Here is a 19,402-nt window from a genome sequence, read left to right as displayed (position 1 = left end):
ACTCGTAACATAATCAATATATTTTTTCTTTCTATAACGACAACGGTTAAAGAAAAGTGCGGTGAACAAAAATAGATTATGTGTTCGTTTGCGACATAAGCATAAGCATGTGATATTATTACTTCTAGTTTTAATTTTAGCATCTATATTTATAGTATTCTTATGTTTAGTCTCCGATAAATCCTGTCTACTCCAGTATTAATGTCATTTTCTTTAATTTTTTGATTTTTATTTAACAGAAAGGGGTTTGCAATAAGAATGCAGACAAGTTTTGCTATTCTTATTTTTTATTACTTGAACTTTTATGATCCTGATAAATCTTTCAGTCACCTTATTTATTATCGCCGTTACAAGTCTCATAACCCGAATTCGTTATACTTCCCTCACTTCGATCGGTTCATTAACTTCTGCGCAGTTATTATTTGAGTGACAAGTCACATGATACATTTACCTGTAAAAGTTGTTTACCTTCCTGTTTACATTCTTGTTGGACGGAGTATTAACAAAACAGATATAAACTCATTTTATTCTTTTGACTGAGGAATTTAAAAGTAGGTATGCTGTTTATTGATGAGTATAATTTTCAAATGAAAATGATCAAATATCATTATTATATTACTGATCCGTTATGCTAAAACAAGTCGTTTCAAGTTCTTAATCAGGGGAGATAATATCAACACAGAAAATTGAGGTACAAATGTCGACAGTTCCACAGACTTTTATTTCACATGGATACGTCTATCACTCATCTCATTTGTTAATTACTTTTGAATCAGTTAAAGGTGAAAATGTTTACTTCCTATTGAACGTCTCCCCAGTCAACAGACTAACAGTGGGCCAACGTTGGCAAATGGTCGGCCCGTTGGTCGACCGTTGGTGTTGGCTTCACAACATTGGCCCAACGTTGGCAAATTGTCGGTCCGTTGGCCGCAAGTTTATGTTGGCTGCACAACATTGGCCCAACGTTGGCAACTTGTCGGTACATTGGTCGCACGTTGGTGTTGGCTGCACAACATTGGCCCAACGTTGGTCTTTTGTTGTAAATTCATATTATTATCTCATGTTGGTTATTAATTATCGGGCAACTGTTGGCATTATGTTAGTAGCAACATAGGGCCGATATGAAATTTTGTTAATAGAATTGATTATATAATATTTTACGCTTTATTTCTCTTGGGAGGCGGATAATTTCGATTGCAGCAGTTAATGATATACCGAAAGTGTTTATCAACTGAAATTACATTTACAACTCTATGTTGGGCCAATGCTGGGCCAACGCTGATCATATATTATACTCTATATATAAGTCAGGTAAAATTTATACTGGAATATCATTACTGTAATAAAAAAATGTATATCGTAAACATAGATTACCTGGTTAAACATTAAAATTTATTGCAATTATTATTTATAATAACTTTATTCATTAAACTTTGTGAAACATAATAATAGCAATTATATATATGCAGAGTGATATTTGATACAGCCAGTCTGTTAATCAAGCCCATTCTGATAAGGTTGACCATATGTTCGACAAATTTCAAAGATAGTTGCTATGGTAATTAAGTTTATAGGAAATCTGAATGTAATGGGATGGTCACTTTTGTGATTATTTCCTGTTGTGTATTTGTAAGAAAGCAGTGATACGAAGAAAAGAAAAAGAGAAAATAATGTCATCTGAGATTCAAAGAGAAAGAAAGTAACATGTAAGTTGTAACTTTAAAAAATCTTATATGTATATACGATTCAGAATGACAAATACAATTATGATTTTTTAATCTGAAGGATGTTGTTTAAAATCAAAATATATATTAATTTCTATCATGTTATAATGCTGATCTTAATGTTTATACGTTTCGGGCGAAATATTTTGTAGATTTTAAATCATTTCAATCCTGTTAATTATCATGAAATATTTGCCACTGAGCATTAGTATCTTCAAACAAATTGTAAATTACCAATATTTTAATATTTTTTTCTAAAATCTATAACGACAAAATGTATGATCAATGTATGAAGTTAATGGAATAAAATTGTCTTGAGATGTACCTTATTCAGTATTGTTTCAAAAATGTCGTACATGCATAATGATTTCTACTTCATTAAAATATAAATGAATTTGTTAGTTTTATTGTTTTATTGTGAAACCTGATCATATACACACTTGCATGTGTAACAGTGTTTTATATATCAAAATATATAACTGCTCATTAATACACATCTAAATTATTCTTTATATATCATATATATTACGAATATATAAAGTATGATACCGAATTCTGAAATAATAACAATAAGGGTTTGATATACCCACAAATCCTTCTATTACTAATGAATTACTGACCATTAGACAAATAACCAATATTAAAAAAAAAAAAATGGTTATTTAAGATTTTATTTTTTATTAAATAGTGTTTAAAATATTTAGAATATACATTAATTTATATAACATATCTAGAAGGGAGATTACGCACGCATGCATTAGGCAAATACACAATTCAAGTTTACTTATAACTTTATTACAGAGTCGGTCAGAAAATAAACATAGCTGTAAACAGTCTTCGGATAAGGAGATAGATGATGCAGCTAAAGATTGGCTGCGCTTAAGCCTTGACAGAGAAGGTGGCAAGAAACAAAGAAGGGAAAACAGAATAACATATATAAATAATAATGACACTGTTGAAGTTCAAATTGAGGAGGACACTCCTCGTGGTGACGACCAATAATATCAAATTTAAAATAAATAAAGCTTCATCTTCTGAATTATTTAATTTTCATTCTGGATCTGGAACCAATACAACTAAAATTACATCTCCGAAAAAACTATTTGTATGATCGCATAACCATAAGCCATACGTCATTTGTTCTGTTAAAGGTAATAAATGAAATTGATATGAAAAAAGAAGATGTGGTATGATTGCTAATGAGACAACTCTTTACAAGACACCAAATGACACAGAGTTTATCTGGTCGATCCATCAAACATTGCCAAAGAAATATCTCAGAGTCACACAATAAATAAAATTAAAGAGGCAAAGTTCAAGAAAAAGACAAGGACAGTAACAACAATGGGTAATACCAAAATACAGAATTGCTACCTTAAACTTTGGCAGTTGGGAACACAAAAAAAAATCAAATGTGCTCCGGAGTATTTATCATATCCAGCTCCTCATGCAGCATCCATTGTAACTTGGTTGATACAATAGACCAACGTATTGCCAACACAAAAATGAGAAATATCTACCTTGGACCAACATAGTGCCAACATAAGAAAAGATATTTCTACGTTGGTCCAACGTTGTGCCAACATGGATTTCGTTTTTCATACAATGGGCCAACGTTGGCCCTATGTGTTGTATATAACCGTACAACGTTAGGCCAACATGAAGCCATCATGTTGGGCCAACGTAGGCCCACTTTGCACTTATACGTTGGGCCAACGTTAAAATACAACGATGGGCCAATGCAATGATATACGTTGTGCCAATGTTGGGCCAACATACTCGTGTTGTCTGGGTCGCTTGGTTTATCTCATGTTTGTACATATTAATAAAACGAGTGTATGATGAGCTCGTGAACATAATGTGTTTTTTTCTTTTCAAAAACACATAGCCTTAAGTCCTTCAGTTTGTATACGGCCGCAAATGTATGATGGTGTTGTCTGCATCTGGGTCTAAAAATACGATTAAATTTTACGATTTACTACATAATTTCATTTTTGATCTTATATTGTGTAGACCTACATCTGAATGTGCAATCTCCGTCGCGCAAGTCTTTGTCGGTAAGTTTAAACTGAATGCTAACTCAAAAACTGTTAAAAGCAAACCAACGTGAATGTAATCAGTGTATACTTGATGGTACGAATATCAGGCTTAATCAATTTTAATGAAAACACCTCACATTATTTTCGGAGAAAACAAGACAAAATGAAAGAATCATCGGTTTCAGACATATTTAATTCTACGAGATCAAGAAGTTATTTTATCTTTCAATTTGAAGTGAGTACAAACGCCATAGTTGAAACCGTGTATTTTATTATCAACAGTCACACTTCGACAAGAATCTTCACAGACAAGCCTTATTAAACCAAAGGCCAAACTTCAATTTATCGTATTATATGAACGTAAATGTATGACTTGGATGGAATGTAGTCACATTGACACTCATACCACATTGTCTTATATGGATGCGTAGGGTAATAACTATTGATAAAGCCTTGAAACATTAACTTAAAGTACCGGTTAACCGGTTAATCGGTCGAACGATTATACGAGTAACCGGTTAGACAAAAGTGTACGATTTGACAACACTAGTTCACATATAATACCACATGTTCTTATATCAATATAATTAATATTTTTTATTGTTAGGCACAGTTTTCAAGTTGGTGGGAGTTGGGGTCCAAAATAAAACGTAGTTTTATATTAACACAAATATAATTCATGGAGTTCTCTGATATGCTGAATTCAAGTTTGTATTTAGATTATGAATTCGAGGTCCTGTTATCAATTTGGGTCACTTTGGATTGATATGCTGAATGTAATTATAACTTTAAGATTTTTTTGGGGAAATTAGGTTATGATACGGAACAGTTTAATGTAAATTTATAGTTTTTGACCTCATTCAATTCATATTTAATCACAATCCAAATCCAGAGCTGTATCAAGCTTGATGAAGTGTACATACTTGAACCGACTATTCAGGGTCAACCTCTGCAGTCGTATTAAGCTGCGACAAGCGAATGATTTTTATTTATCATGCTACTGTCATAAAAAATCATCGAGTGACTAAATGTATTTTGAAATACATTTGGAAATGAGCATTTATATGAAAAACATATCCAAACACGTTGTAAATAGCTTTTATAAACATTATATAAATAGGTTTTTAAAACTAACTTACAATGTTGTTAAACACACATTTCGACTAAGCTACATGTCCTCAGATAGTTTATTATACCACATCAATCTGGTGACTAGTATATACTGGCATGGACATGTATCTTAATCCATCTCTTGGAATTGTAAGTTGGGTGTGGGGGTAAAGATCCTTACCGTTTAGGAATAGGAGAAACAAAGGGGGACAGAACTCAATATTTTTCTAATAAACAGTCTGAATTGCGTATTTGTTGACCAATTTCAATGGGGTTTAATCAAAAGTGTCTTGAATTCGTGGATATGCAGCATCTAATCGCATTTTGATATTTTTAGTTTTGAGCCCCGTTTTTAGTAAGGTGCTTTACATCGAGGTTCCAAGGGTCTAAAATTAAATATGCTTGATTTCAACAAAAATGGATTCTTAGGGTTCTTCACAAAGGATGTTTAACCCCGCCGCTTTCTTTGCGCCTGTCTTGAGTCAGGAGCTTCTGGCCTCTGTTATTCTTGTAATTTTATTTTAATTTAAGTTTATTTATATGTTTCCATTCTCAACTTCATTTGTACACTGAACTGGATAATCATACCTGATGCGATGATTAACATGCTACTTATCTCCCTATCGTTGGGTTTAAATAGCATCTGTATGCGTCAAAATATAACGTCCGTGTAAGTTAAATAACAAGTACATTTGAAATGAAAACAATGTGGATGTAAATAGAGTCCAATAATGTCCATGTTAGTATATGTTACATATAAAAAAAAAGTCCATGTAAATTAAACAGAAATAAGCTATACAAACAAGTCCATTTTATTTAAATGAAAATAACGTCAATACAAAGAAAATAAAAATGTATGTTAAGGTGGTATGAGTGTATTTCGCCATCTTGGATTATAAAAAAAAACAGAGAATCTGAGGTCCGGATTTCCAATAAAGTTAGTAGAATTTGATGTGGAAATACAAAAATCTAATGTGAATTTACGTTCAAAACAACAAATTTATAAAAATATAACGTCCGTGTGAGTAAGATAACAATAAGTACATTTTTGGGAAATGAAAATAATGATGATGTAAATAGATTCCAATAATTACCATGCAAGTAACATCAATATCATTATCATGTTAGTTACATAAACAACGTCCATGGAAATTAAACAAAAAAACAAACTTCCATGTAAGCTATACAAAGGAGTCAGTGTAATTGAAATGAAAATAAACGCCAATATAAAGAAAATAAAACCTATGTTCATGTAAGTTAAATAAGTTACATATGAAAAAAAAACGTCCATGTAAATTAAACAGAAATGAGCTATACAAACCAGTCCATTTTATTTAAATGAAAATAACGTCCATATAAAAAAATGAAACACTCGTTCATGTAAATTAAGGTGGTTTGAGTGTCTTTCGTCATATTGGATTATAAAAAACAGAGAATCTAAGGTCCAGATTTCCAATCAAATTTGATGTGGAAATACAAATAACTAATGTGAACTTGCGTTCAAAAGAACAAATTAATAAGAATATAACTTATAATTATTTATATTTTTACAAGTGTTGATTATTAATGCTTGATTTTAAATATTTTTTAATTGGCATTTTAAGGGGAAGTAACTCTGAATTAGTGCATTTTCTGAAGGAATCTACATGAAATTTTGATATTTTGTATTTTAGCCGAAAAAACGCACGGTGACCCTATCTTTTCTTTTGATTTTATCAAAGAACTTTTTAAAAGCTATCTTCGCGTATTTTATTTTACAATTCTATCTATTAGTTTAGCTTCTTATCACATTATGATGATTTTCCTTGTATAACCCATACAAAAGGTGTCCTTTTGTCACAACCCGTAGGTTGAAAAAATGCCCGATAACTTATCATTTTTATTATATTTTTGAACATGTATATATAGATACTACGTGGCAAAGTGTGAACAAATTCTATCATATTTAATTTAGACTCATATACCACCTAAATAAGTAGTTGAATAGAAATGACGTTTAAACAAAAATTTAGGAACTGTATAACATGTTACACGGATATAAACGGACATAATTTAATGATAGTACTAGGGTTTCCAACAGGAATCATCAGGACTTGTTGATTTTGTATTTTAATATCATTTTAAATAATGAGATACAGTATGTGCATGTTTTGAAAGTGTTATAGAGCGTGATTTTTTACGATACATATTTGTCAAAGAGAGTTTTTCTTTACTACAATCATTCATCCAAGATCATAAGAGACTTTAGCAAAATAATGTATTAGATTGTGAAGTAACTTTTAAAGTACCTTTAATTTAATTTGTCTTTCTTTTCCAAGTAATACCTGCCATGGCAACTTCAATACCTTCTTGCGGTCCATGTGATATGCAGCATGTCACCAAAACATCCATAGTCTGGTGCACAGAATGTGAAGAAGGATTATGCCCACAATGCCTAAAACATCATACTGCTTCTAAAGCATCGCGAAACCATAACACTATGCCGATAACCGAATTTAAGGAATTACCGAGTGAGGTTCAACAAATCACCGAAACCTGTGATAAACATAATGAGAGGTACACAATTTACTGTAAAAAGCATGAATGTATCTGCTGTGGAAGTTGTGTCGTAATAGATCACATTGATTGCCGAGAATTTTCCAGATTAACAGACATCATCGACAAAACCAAAACATCAGAGGCTTTAGATGAGATCGACGAGTCCCTAGCCGAACTAGCAGAAAATATCCAAAGACTTCATCAGAATCGAATAAAAAACATCAAGACGTTATCCGAGAAAAAACGTCATATCGAACAAGAAATCAAGAAAACCCGGTCTCAAATCAACAACCATTTGGACAAAATACAAGATATTATAATGACAAAACTAATTACAACTGAAGAAAAAGAAAGAGGTCACATAAACCAGTCGCTAATTTCATTAGATGAAAAGGCAACGGAGATATCTGACTTCCAGAGAAAAATAGTCAAAATCAAACGACATGCAACAGATCTCCAGATATTTTTATTTTTGAAGCAATTAGAAAACGAAATTTCCTGCAAATATAAGTTCATGCAATCGTTGATAGACACAGACAGTTTAAAAAAAATTGAATTGTCGTATCATGTCCATGATTTCATGCACTCATTCTGTATGGATATCAAGACATTTGGAGACATCACGATTGAGAAGAAACCATGTGATTTTATCCTTTCACGGAGAAAAGAAAAACAAGCCCAGATGTTGGTACCGCACGTCTCAAATAGGGCAGTGGAAAGTATTAGTTTAAAGCTGCATAAAACTGTTAATACCAGGGGAGGAACTACCTTTGGTTGTTGTATATTGACGGATGGAAGAACGGTGTTTACAAACTATCGTTCGAAAATTCTCAAAGTATTTAACGCTGACGGCTCAATAGATTTTGAAGTGACAACACCAACATGGGCATTTGACGTAGTGTATAACAGTGCCGACAATACACTAGCTGTAACATCAGGAAGTTCATTACGTTGCTGTATCACAATCATCGACATGCAAAAGAAACAAATCAAGAAAACAATACCAGTTAATTCTATTTATTACGGCATAGCAGTGACAGACAACAAATTCATTTGTTCTGCAGAGGGAAAAGGCATACAATTGCTTAATCCATACGACAATTCAACAAGCGATATAGTCCGTGATATATTACCTAGTTCGTGTCATGTTGCACTATTTTGTGACAAAATATACCATACAAATAACACTTCCAACTCCGTCACATGTTATGATCTACAGGGTTCAATTCAATGGACATTTAAGAATGAGAGCGTCCTGAAATTTCCACGTGGTATAGCTGTCGACAATGATGGTATGGTGTACGTGTTAGGGAATGCATCTAACAACGTAGTTGTTATATCTGCTAATGGACAGCATTATAAGGAAGTACTAACAGCCAGGGATGGTCTTTGGTTCCCATTAACTCTTTGTTATGAGAGAAGAACCAATCAGTTACTAGTGGAAAATAATTCTCAAGATGCAATGGTTTTTAGGTTGATTTGAATAAAGGAAAAGTCATTTAAAATAAAGCAAAGACTACTATACCCAAACATATTTTGTCATTTATCCCACTGCAATTGATAAATGGAAGCATACCAGAAGAAGAGTATTTACATATATTGACTTGCTTCTTTGAGAAATTAACAAATAAAGAATAAGATTTAGTATTATAAACAAAAGGAGAACTGTTCAGTAAAGAAAGATTGTGTGCTGTATGCTTCATGTTCATTGTCTTGATGAAACTGTGTCAATTATTACAAAACGAGGTAAATTGAACTTCTATATGTACCATTTATTAATAAGTGAAATAAATATTATTGTTCTTTGTGTTAAGACTATTATCACAAACTTCCAAAAATATTATTAGCTTTAGAGAATAAAAACTGATGTAGACAGGCTATAAACACTATATAACAAATTATGATATTACACACAATAGGCTAAAATATTAACATACAATTTACAATTTACAGACAAGCAAAAATCCCGTTCAATTAATAGTTGTTTCAAAGGGCTTATATAATTATAGAACAATGAATTGTTATGCTTGAAGACTAATAAATGAAATATTGGATTAACCCATTCCTCGACGTATTTGACTTTAAAGTTCTTGATTTTTGAATTATCATAAGCAATGTAACAAATTTATACTTATTCTTATCAAGTAATTAATAGTTTCATGTTAGAGTATTATGTTAGTTTAAAGAAGTCAACTGTATGAAGTTCGATTTTTTATTCTATGAGCTTAACCACAATTATATATTGTTGACACCCGTGGTCAGCAGACTGGTTAGAGTATGTACTTAAAAATAAACATAAAATGTACGGCAAACGGAAATTTTTAATCGATGTGGTTCTCAAACGAACGCAGTATTTTTTTAAAACTTTTTATGAAATGGGTAATAATAAAACAAAAATCCCATTAGGTCTCTGTCAAGTAAACGCATGCAATACAATTAACAAAATTGTTCAATATTTAGATGCACCTAATAAGCATAATGTTTACATACACACAAACAGAATATACAATTGTAAACATGATATACCGTGATGAAGTTCAAAAGAAGTGTAATAAAAGGTATACCGTGATGAAGTTCAAAAGAAGTGTAATAAAAGGTAACAAATAAGGCTATGTTTTAGTGACACTTTTGGTTGTTGTTGAAACAAAAACTAGATAACTTAATAAACGGGTGTAGAGATTGGAACAAGGTTTACGAGAAAAACAGACAACACATATGTATCGAGAACATGGACATATATTAAGTTGGAATGTGTGTTATTAAACTAACAGTACTAGCTACTGTTTTTTTGTTTTTTTAATTGAATCTGTATTTCAGTGTTTTTCAGATTTAAGAATATGAATAAACAATAAAAAAACGAGGCTTTAATTTACTCTATCAATAAGTTGTGTTGTTGAATAAACATAGAATTTTTCAATATGATCACTGTCTTAAATTGCTTTTGGTTAGATACGGATTTTTCATACATTATGAGTTTTACGTTTGGGAAGGAAACAATCTCTGTAAATACAGATAAATATAAACAATTCTAGTAGAATTAAAGATAAGTCTTTATAACATTTATATATATTAATATGAAATATGGTGAAACCTTGTACTCTACGTTCCCTCATAGTTATTTATGTTCGTGCGTTCTTCAAATTGTTGGATTTCTGACTCGAGATCACTAAAATCATTGAGGTTACTAATAATGCGATTTTGGCTGTTAGCATTCACTCTGATAAAGATCCGACCGTCTGTGGTCCTGCAGGCATTGATTTTGTTGTTGTACTTTAGCGTTGTTAACTGTTTGACGAGATTTTTCCTAAAATGTGTTACGTTTTCTATAATAAACGTACCATTACCTTTCAGAGCTTTTTTGTTCGAGTATACCAGTTGTCTAGTTCTGTATGAAATAAATCGGACAATTAATTGAGACCTTCCTTGTTTGAGCTTACCGATGACATGGGATCGTCCAATGTCTCGAGTCCGAGTTTGTTATTGCAGATATCTAGGATGATAGTGTCAGTATCGACTGAATGGACGATTTTTGCTCCTTCAATTCTGTCTGCGGGAATAGGAACATTATTGAAACATGTGAAACGCATGCTTGTCCTTCTAGAGTGCTGTTCCTGAACTTACAGCCTGTTTTCAAGTAGAACGACCTTATCATAGAGAAAGTTGATTTCTTTTTCACGTTCATTGTTTGATGTGATTTGGTCTTGGGTGGTGCGTTGTAATGACGAAAGTTGAAGGAATTGCTTAATTAATTGTTGCTTTTGTGTTTCAGCTATACTAGACTGACAGGCTAATATCTGTTATAGTGGTTGAATTTCTTCGGCAACACATTTTTAAACTTCAGCTTCTATTATTGGTTTTAATGTATCGCTAATTTGTTTAGACAACATGGGTATAATAGTATTTAATACCTCTGGACTGATGAGGGCTTCAATGACTGTCAGCTACAGAATTTCGTATTGAAGCAGCCTTTTTGGATTGTCTATCTCAATAAGATCACTCATCGAGTTACCTCTCCTCCTTAGTTGTCTTGTTTGCTGTTTAAGTCTCGCTGGGAGGTTATCTGGGCTATCTGGTGTGATCGCTTGTTGCCAATAGATTGCTGTGAAGTAATTGTGGAAGCTGGTTGAGGCAAGTAACTAAAGTGTCATTTGGGCGTTAACCTTGAGATTCATTGTTTACTTTTATGGGGGAAGCCATATTGTTTTCACTCATTATGAATCTATACTGAACTAATCTCACCACTTGGATTTCAAAGTCTACAGCAAATGTTGTCCAAATACTTTCATTTCTAATCAAATTAAGTATTAAAGTTTTCAAATTTTATCAATTTCATGATTAAAAAATACGTTATCCATCAATTATATCCAATTTTCTAGGACTGTTTGTTTACCCTAACATATCGTTTGACGCATGTCAATACAAACTAGGGATACACTCAATAACCATCTAGACATAATATAAGATGACATAATGAAAAATTTACATGCAACTGAAGAAGAAAAAATAAAGCAAATTGGCAGATTATTGGCAGAATTAACGGACAAAGAAAAGGAGATGTTTGAATACCACAGAAAGCTCGAAAATATTCAGCAACACGTCCCAGAACTAGAGGCAGTTATTTATATGAACCAGTTAGAAAACGAAGTTTCTAAGAAAAGATATTTCCTTAATGCAATTATCGACTAAGAAAGTTTTAAAGATCGTGAATTGTCATACGATGCTAATACCTTCTTGCAAAACATTGCTACGAATATCAAGAAATTCGGAGAAATATCAATTGAAAGGCACCATGCATTTTTGTCCTGAAAGTGAAGAAAAACAAAACAGCCGACAAAATGGTGCCGCACAGGTTATACAGGTCAGTTGAAAATATTTATCTTAAGCTGCAGACATCTATAAACATTAATGGGGAAAACATCACCTGTTGTTGCATGTTGCCAGATAGCAGAATGTTTTTTCCCTGATTATAATCCTCACACAGTCAGAGTGTTCAACAATGATGGCTCAAATGATTTTGAGAATACCATATTTGGATCATTTGATATAGCGTACATCAATGATGACAACACACTGGCTGTAATATCAGGATATACAAAAAATAGCATTAGAGTAATAGTAATTGGCATACAAAGTAAAAGAGTCGAGAAACAAATACCAGTTGATACTTGTTTATTCGATATAGCAGTGAAGGATACCAAATTGATTTGTTCTAGCAGTGATGGAATTCTATTGATTGATCCGTACAACAACTTGACAAGGTATATAGTCCGGGACACAAGCATACCTAATGGCACTTATGTTGCAACGTGTGGTGAACAATGTTTATCAAACAAATTCTGTTACATGTTATGATTTACAAGGTACAGTTCAATGGACATTTAAAAATGAAAACGTACTCAAATATCCATATAGCTTATCAGTAGACAATGATGGGAAAGTGTTTGTAGTTAGTGCTTTTCATAAGAATGTATTGGTTATATCAGCTGACGGATTACAACACAAGGAAATACTTGAAGCCAGTGATCTTCGTGATCTTCGTGATCTTTTTTTCTCTTATTCATATTATAATAGAAGATCATAGAAGTACAAACCAGTTACTTGTTGGAAATTATGTAAGGGAGCCATGCTTTTCAACATTTTATGAAATTTCAATCACTGGACAACCGGGTTATATACTCCTCAGAAAAATGAAATAGGTCATTTTCAAACTTGCAAGATTTGAAGAGAACATGCCTTTTATCTGTTATTTTTTGCGTTTTGATTAGCGGAAATGGAATGATCTCGCAATAAAATAAATCCTGTTAGCAATGTGGCTATAAGGTTTAATGTTTACAGCCATAAAAAAAATCAAATTGCGTAATACGTTGTTTCACATTTTTTTCTCATGAATTGTTGAATGTTTTACTGTATTCTCATGTATTGTTGAATGTTTTACTGTATTCTCATGTATTGTTGAATGTTTTACTGTATTCTCATGTATTGTTGAATGTTCTACTGTATTCTTATGAATTGTTGAATGTTTTACTGTATTCTCATGTATTGTTGAATGTTTTACTCTTTTCTCATGTATTGTTGAATGTTTTACTCTATTCTCATGTATTGTTGAATGTTTACTCTATTCTCATGTATTGTTGAATGTTTTACTCTTTTCTCATGTATTGTTGAATGTTTTACTCTTTTTTCGTTAATTATTGAATGTTTTCAATTTTTCTGATGTATTGTTGAATATTTTACCCTTTTCTCTCATGTATTGTGGAAAGTTTAACATTTTTTTCTCATGTATTGTTAAATGTTTTTTATTCTTTTTATCAAGTTTTTTTCAATTTTCCTCATGTTCCTATTATAGGCTGTTTGTACTGCTTTTTGTGCAATGGTGGACATGTTTTCCATTTTTCATATATATATATATTTGGATGTTTTTACTGTTTCTATCATGTACTGTGGGATAGAGTTGCTCTTTGTCTCGTGTGTTGTTGGATGTTTTTTTTCTCTTTTTCTCATAGATTTTGGATGATTTTATTGTTATTCAAATGTATTGTTGGATTTTTTTTTATCTTTTTCTGATGTGTTGTTAGATATTTTTACTTCTTTTGTTTATTTTCGGATAGTTTTACCCTTTTTCTCATGTATTATTGGATGGTTTATTCTTTTTCTCATGTATTGTGGTACCTTTTACTCTTTTTTTTCTAATGTAATGTTAAATCGTTTCACTCTTTTTCTCGTTTGTTGTTGGATGGTTGTACTTTTTTTATTATGTTTGTTGGATTTTACTCCCTTTATATATGTTATGTGTATTTTTTCTATTTTCCTCATGTGTGAATTGATTTTTTTTTGTACTGTTAGATAGTTACTTTTTTCTCATGTATTGTGGGATGGCATTACTCTTTTTCTCGTTTGTTGTTGGAAGGTTTTACTTTTTTTCTCATGTATTGTTAGGTGGTTTTACTCTATTTCTCATGTATTGTGGAAGGATTTTACTCCTTTTTATGTTTTGCTGGGTGGTGTTTTTTTTTTTTCTTTTTTTTTTGGGGAGAGGGGGGGTATTTTCATCAAATATTGATGCATGGTTTTACTCTGTTTCTCATGATTAGTGTGATTTTCATTCTTTCTTCGTGTATTTTGGATGTTGAGTCTTTTCTCAGCAGTTATGCATTATTGGATTTAATTATCTTAAATTTTTCTCAAATATTGTGTTGTGGTTTTTTTCTTCATTTTCCTCGTGTTCTATTTTACTCTTCATTATGTAGTTTGAGAAGCAAAACGGTATGCCAGCTTTTGTCATAAATTCTAAATGATATTTTGAAATTTTTAAGAAAAATATATAATTTTATCTTACCACCTATACATTTCAAGGATTGTGATTGGTTAAAAGCAACCGCGTGGACACTATGTATAATCCATATAAGGTTAGTAGACTTGGCTTATTTCAATACACGGTTCGTAGTGGTGTTACGTCCCTTTATTAAAAAAACACGGTCTTAAATGGTTTCAACAGACGATGTAATTGATGATGAACGATTAAAATAAATTCATTAAACACATTTAGATCTAACAAGTTGATACTGCTGGCATCTTTTTCTATAGACAAATGGAAGTAGGTTCATTATGCATTTGTACTTAGTATTTAAGACTTAATCCCCTTGATAGGCAAAGTCGTACTACTACTTGTTAAGATAGTCGGTAAGATAAATTCATAACACGGTGTGCTAGTGACCTAATACGATACGATATATATATGTTGATCACATGGAATTTACTGAACCCATATATATCGTATTAGGTCACTGACATACCATGCTATTAATATTATCTTACCTCCTATAGATTTATAGAGATATGATTGGTTAAAGGACTTCAGGTGGTGACTATGTATATTTGATATAGGGTTTCCTAAAAATATAGGGTCTGTTACCATACTTGTAGTTACTATATGGGGTAAGTGAGGAGTTACTTCCATTTCAAAACAAAAAAAGATGCCAAAACCCTTTATAGAAACAACACGGTATTTAGGGAAAATCTGAAAGGATTCAACAGATGCAGAAATTAATGCGGAAAGGCTAAACAAGTTCATTAAACATAATTAAAGGTTACTAGTTGTTATTGTTGGCATAACGGAGTTACTTCCATTTCAAAGCAAAAAAAAAAAAAAAAAGAAGTCTGAAAGGATTAAATAACATTAACGGTACCAATTGCGCATTTTGACAATACATGTCTCATCAGTGATGCTCGTGGCCAAAATATTTGAAATCCAAAGCTTAAATAAAAGTTGAAGAGCTATAATCCAAAAGGTCCAAAAAGTATAGCCAAATCCATGATAGAAATCAGAGCTTTGCATGAGGGAGATATATTCCTTAATTTACAATAATTTCTAACATTTTGTAACACAAAATTTTAATAACACAAAAAAATCCATATTTTCATGCCATGCCAGTACATAAGTATTGGCTACTAGGCTGGTAATACCCTCGTGGACTGAAAGTCCACCACGAAGAAATTGATACGCATAATGAACGATTGAAATAAATTCATAAACAAAATTTATAGCTCAAAAGATATTATTGTTGGCATTTGTTTTCTGTATAGAAAATGAAAGTAGGATCTCTATACTTAGTATTGAAGACTTGATTACTTTAATAGACCGCTAGTCAAAATACCACATATGAAGATAGTCGATAAAATAAATTCGTTACACGGTGTGTTAGTGACCGAATACGATATATATGTGGTCAGTAAATTTTATATGGGGAATCCAGCTAAGCTCTCACCCCATATGAAATTTACTGACCCCATACATGTATATATCGTATTAGATCACTGACACACCATGTAACTAATAATATTGGCAGGACAAGTCTTATATAATTATAGATTCATTTTGATCTTCACAACCTTATTTCTACAAACAAAAAAGAGATGTCAACTTTAGTTATACCGGTCTTCAACTTAGTATTTGTTTGGCTATATAAATATTTTGATATGAGCGTCACTGGTAAGTCTTATGTGGACAAAACGCGCGTCTGGCGTACTAAATTATAATCCTGGTACCTTTGATAACTATTTACTCAACATTACAAGTATAGCTTTTAAAGTGAATTATGAATCGACTTTCTATGTTAGAAAGTTGAAGAATGAAACTTGTAATAATTTATGAATGACAATTATTCACTTATGTTTGATTAATCTATATTCTAGACCACCACCATGTAATTGTAATGCAAGAGAGAGCCCAGGCATTTTTGTAAATAAAAAAGGAGATGTAGTATGATCGCCAAAGAGACAACTCTCCACGAAGCCTAACTGAAGTGGATGCAACTTAACGGCTTTCAACAATAGGAAAACCCATACCATTTATATTAAAAAGAAGATGTGGTATGATTGCCAATGAGACAACTATCCACGAAAGACCAAAATGACACAGACATTAACAACTATAGATCACCGTACGGCCTTCAACAATAAGCAAAGCCAATACCGCATAGTCAGCTATAAAAGGCCCCGATTAGACAATGTAAAACAATTCAAACGAGAAAACTAGCGGCCTCATTTATGTAAAAAAAAAGAAAAAAATGAACGGAAAACAAATATATAACACATAAACAAACGACAACCACTGAATTACAGGCTCCTGGCTTGAGACAGACACACACATAAATAATGTGGCGGGGTTAAACATGTTAGCGGGATCCCAACCCTCCACCTAACCTGGGTCAGTGGTATAACAGTACAACATAAGAACGAACTATAAAAATCAGTTGAAAAAGGCTTAACTCATCAGATGGACAAAAATACAAGTGGACGTGGCCCGGTACTTATACATCCCGACACAAAAAGACACAACGAACAGATCTGAGAGTACTCGCAGTTATCTGACAGCTAGTTCAAAGCCACAAACAACTAATAAAAAAAACATGCATCTGTGACTAAACTATCAATCTGTACACATCCAACATCCAATGGATTTAGTGTAAAGACGTCATAAACAGCAAGAGAAAACATGACCTTGTGCAATGCCAAGTTACAGGTATCGACAGATTGTAGATCCATGAATATGTATATGCATATAACATACTAGTAATATTTAGTTAGCTTTTAATTAACTGATAACAAAATCAATATTTATACCAATAAACACAATATTCAATGATCTTATTACAGTGTTGAATAGGTAACCTTTTACAATAAGTTTATTTAAAGGAGCGAGTAGTTTACATGGATCATTTCTAAATTTCCGGGCACGGTTAACAACATTTCCGTAAAAATGAGGATGTGCTATCCCGTTTGAAATAAGTTTTCTACAGGAACAACCAAACTTCAAAACCAAATCTTTATATCTATGGAAAAATTTAGTAAAGGTTTTAAGTAATTTATGGTAACGATATCCCTGGTTTAATAATTTACCAGTAATACATAGGTTGCGTTCGTTTAAATCAAAAACGTCACAACAGACACGGGCATAGCGAACAAGTTGTGAAATATAAACACCGTAAGATGGTGCAAAGGAACATCACCATCTAAAAATGGAAAATTAACAATAGAGAACGAAAAATCGTCTCTTTTGTCGTAAATTTTAGTGTGGAGCTTCCCGTTTAAAACCGAAATATCTAAATCCAGGAAACGACAGTTATTACCGAATAAATTTGATTTATTTAAAGTAAATTCCTTGGGGTAAATTTCAGCAGTATGTTATGTATATTGAGAAAATTCTTGATTATTTAACGAAAAAATATCATCAACATAACGGTAAGTGTTGTTGAATTTATCAGTTAAATGCAATTTCGACGGGACTTTACTGAGTTTAGTTATGAACTGTGATTCCTAACAGTACAAAAACAAGTCTGCTATTAAAGGGGCACAATTAGTGCCCATTGGGCTACCTACAACCTGTATTTAACCTTTGTTGCCGAATCGTTCATAAATATTATCAAGGAGAAAATTTACAGCTTCAATAATCTCATCACACCTCCAGTAAGTATATCTAGCATATTTATCTTTCTCATTAGAGAAGAAGGCTTTAAATGAGTTGCAGCAAATATATCTTTATTCAGCTTTAACAAACGACTATTAAATTAAATAGGAAAACTTTTGTTTAATAAGATAGTGTGGAAAATCAAAACTATTAACAGAATCAAAAAGACCATCAAAAGCACGTAATTTATCTAAATCATCCAAAGAATTGTTTACACTCCAAAAATGGTTTATACCACTATGTTCATATATTTTATTACAATAGTAGTCGGCTTTAAAAGCCCTGACATCAATAACAGGAAACTATCCATTACAGACAACTAGGAAGGACCCTTATTGATATTGATATTTGATTTAATAAAGAAAATTTCCTGTGGATAAATTTCGGCAGCATATCTAGAGAATTTATGATTATAAAATGAAAACATATCATGAAGGTAACAATAAGTGTTATTGCATTGATCAATTAAAGGGAATTTAGACGATTATTTACTGAGTTTGACCATTCATTGTGATGCATAACAGTACAAGAACAAGTCTGCTATTAAAGGGGCACAATTGGTACCAATTAGAATACCTACAACCTGTTGATCAACTTTTTTGCCTAAACGTGAAGATGTCAATGACACAAGTTATGACTTTAAACGTCTTATTTCACTTCAAATAAGTGTTTCTAGCATATCTATTATTCTTGTTTAAGACAAAGGTTTTAATGAGATTTTTCGAACGATTATTTCATTAAATAGGGGGAACAAATTTGATAAGATTGAGTCGAAGTGTATTGTAATGAGTGGAAAAATCAAAACTGTCAACTGAATCAAAAGGACCATCAAAAGCACGTAATTTATCTAAAACGTCTATAGAGTTTTGTACACTTCAAAAATTGTAAATTCGCTTATTTTCATAAATAAATTACCTGTTTTTTGTTATAGAAGCCGAGATGAAATGATATATTACAGGGTAGTTGTATTATTGAGATAACTGATACAAAGTGGGGACCTTCAATTGTTCAGAAAAGGTCTTAAG

General features: G+C 32.0%; 2 protein-coding genes across 2 annotated transcripts in view; both read left to right on the top strand.

The window, feature by feature from the left end:
* Positions 1-445: 445 nt before the first annotated feature.
* On the top strand, positions 446-8,992 carry LOC139482193 (uncharacterized). Its single transcript, XM_071265893.1, has 2 exons — positions 446-551; positions 7,192-8,992. Exon 2 carries the CDS (start codon positions 7,203-7,205, stop codon positions 8,892-8,894), a length of 1,692 nt encoding a protein of 563 aa, XP_071121994.1. The 5' UTR covers positions 446-551; positions 7,192-7,202; the 3' UTR covers positions 8,895-8,992.
* Positions 7,202-19,402, top strand: part of LOC139482194 (uncharacterized) — a 41,355-nt gene continuing 29,154 nt past the window's right edge. The window contains exons 1-2 of the mRNA XM_071265894.1: positions 7,202-7,687; positions 11,839-12,269. The gene's annotated coding sequence lies outside the window, so the exon portion shown is untranslated. The remainder of the gene's footprint in view (positions 7,688-11,838; positions 12,270-19,402) is intronic.

This window comes from Mytilus edulis, chromosome 7, assembly GCF_963676685.1.
Source record: "Mytilus edulis chromosome 7, xbMytEdul2.2, whole genome shotgun sequence".
Taxonomy (NCBI): Eukaryota; Metazoa; Mollusca; class Bivalvia; order Mytilida; family Mytilidae; genus Mytilus; species Mytilus edulis.
The sequence above is the reverse complement of the archived record's forward strand: the minus strand, read 5'-3'. Positions and strand labels throughout refer to the sequence as shown.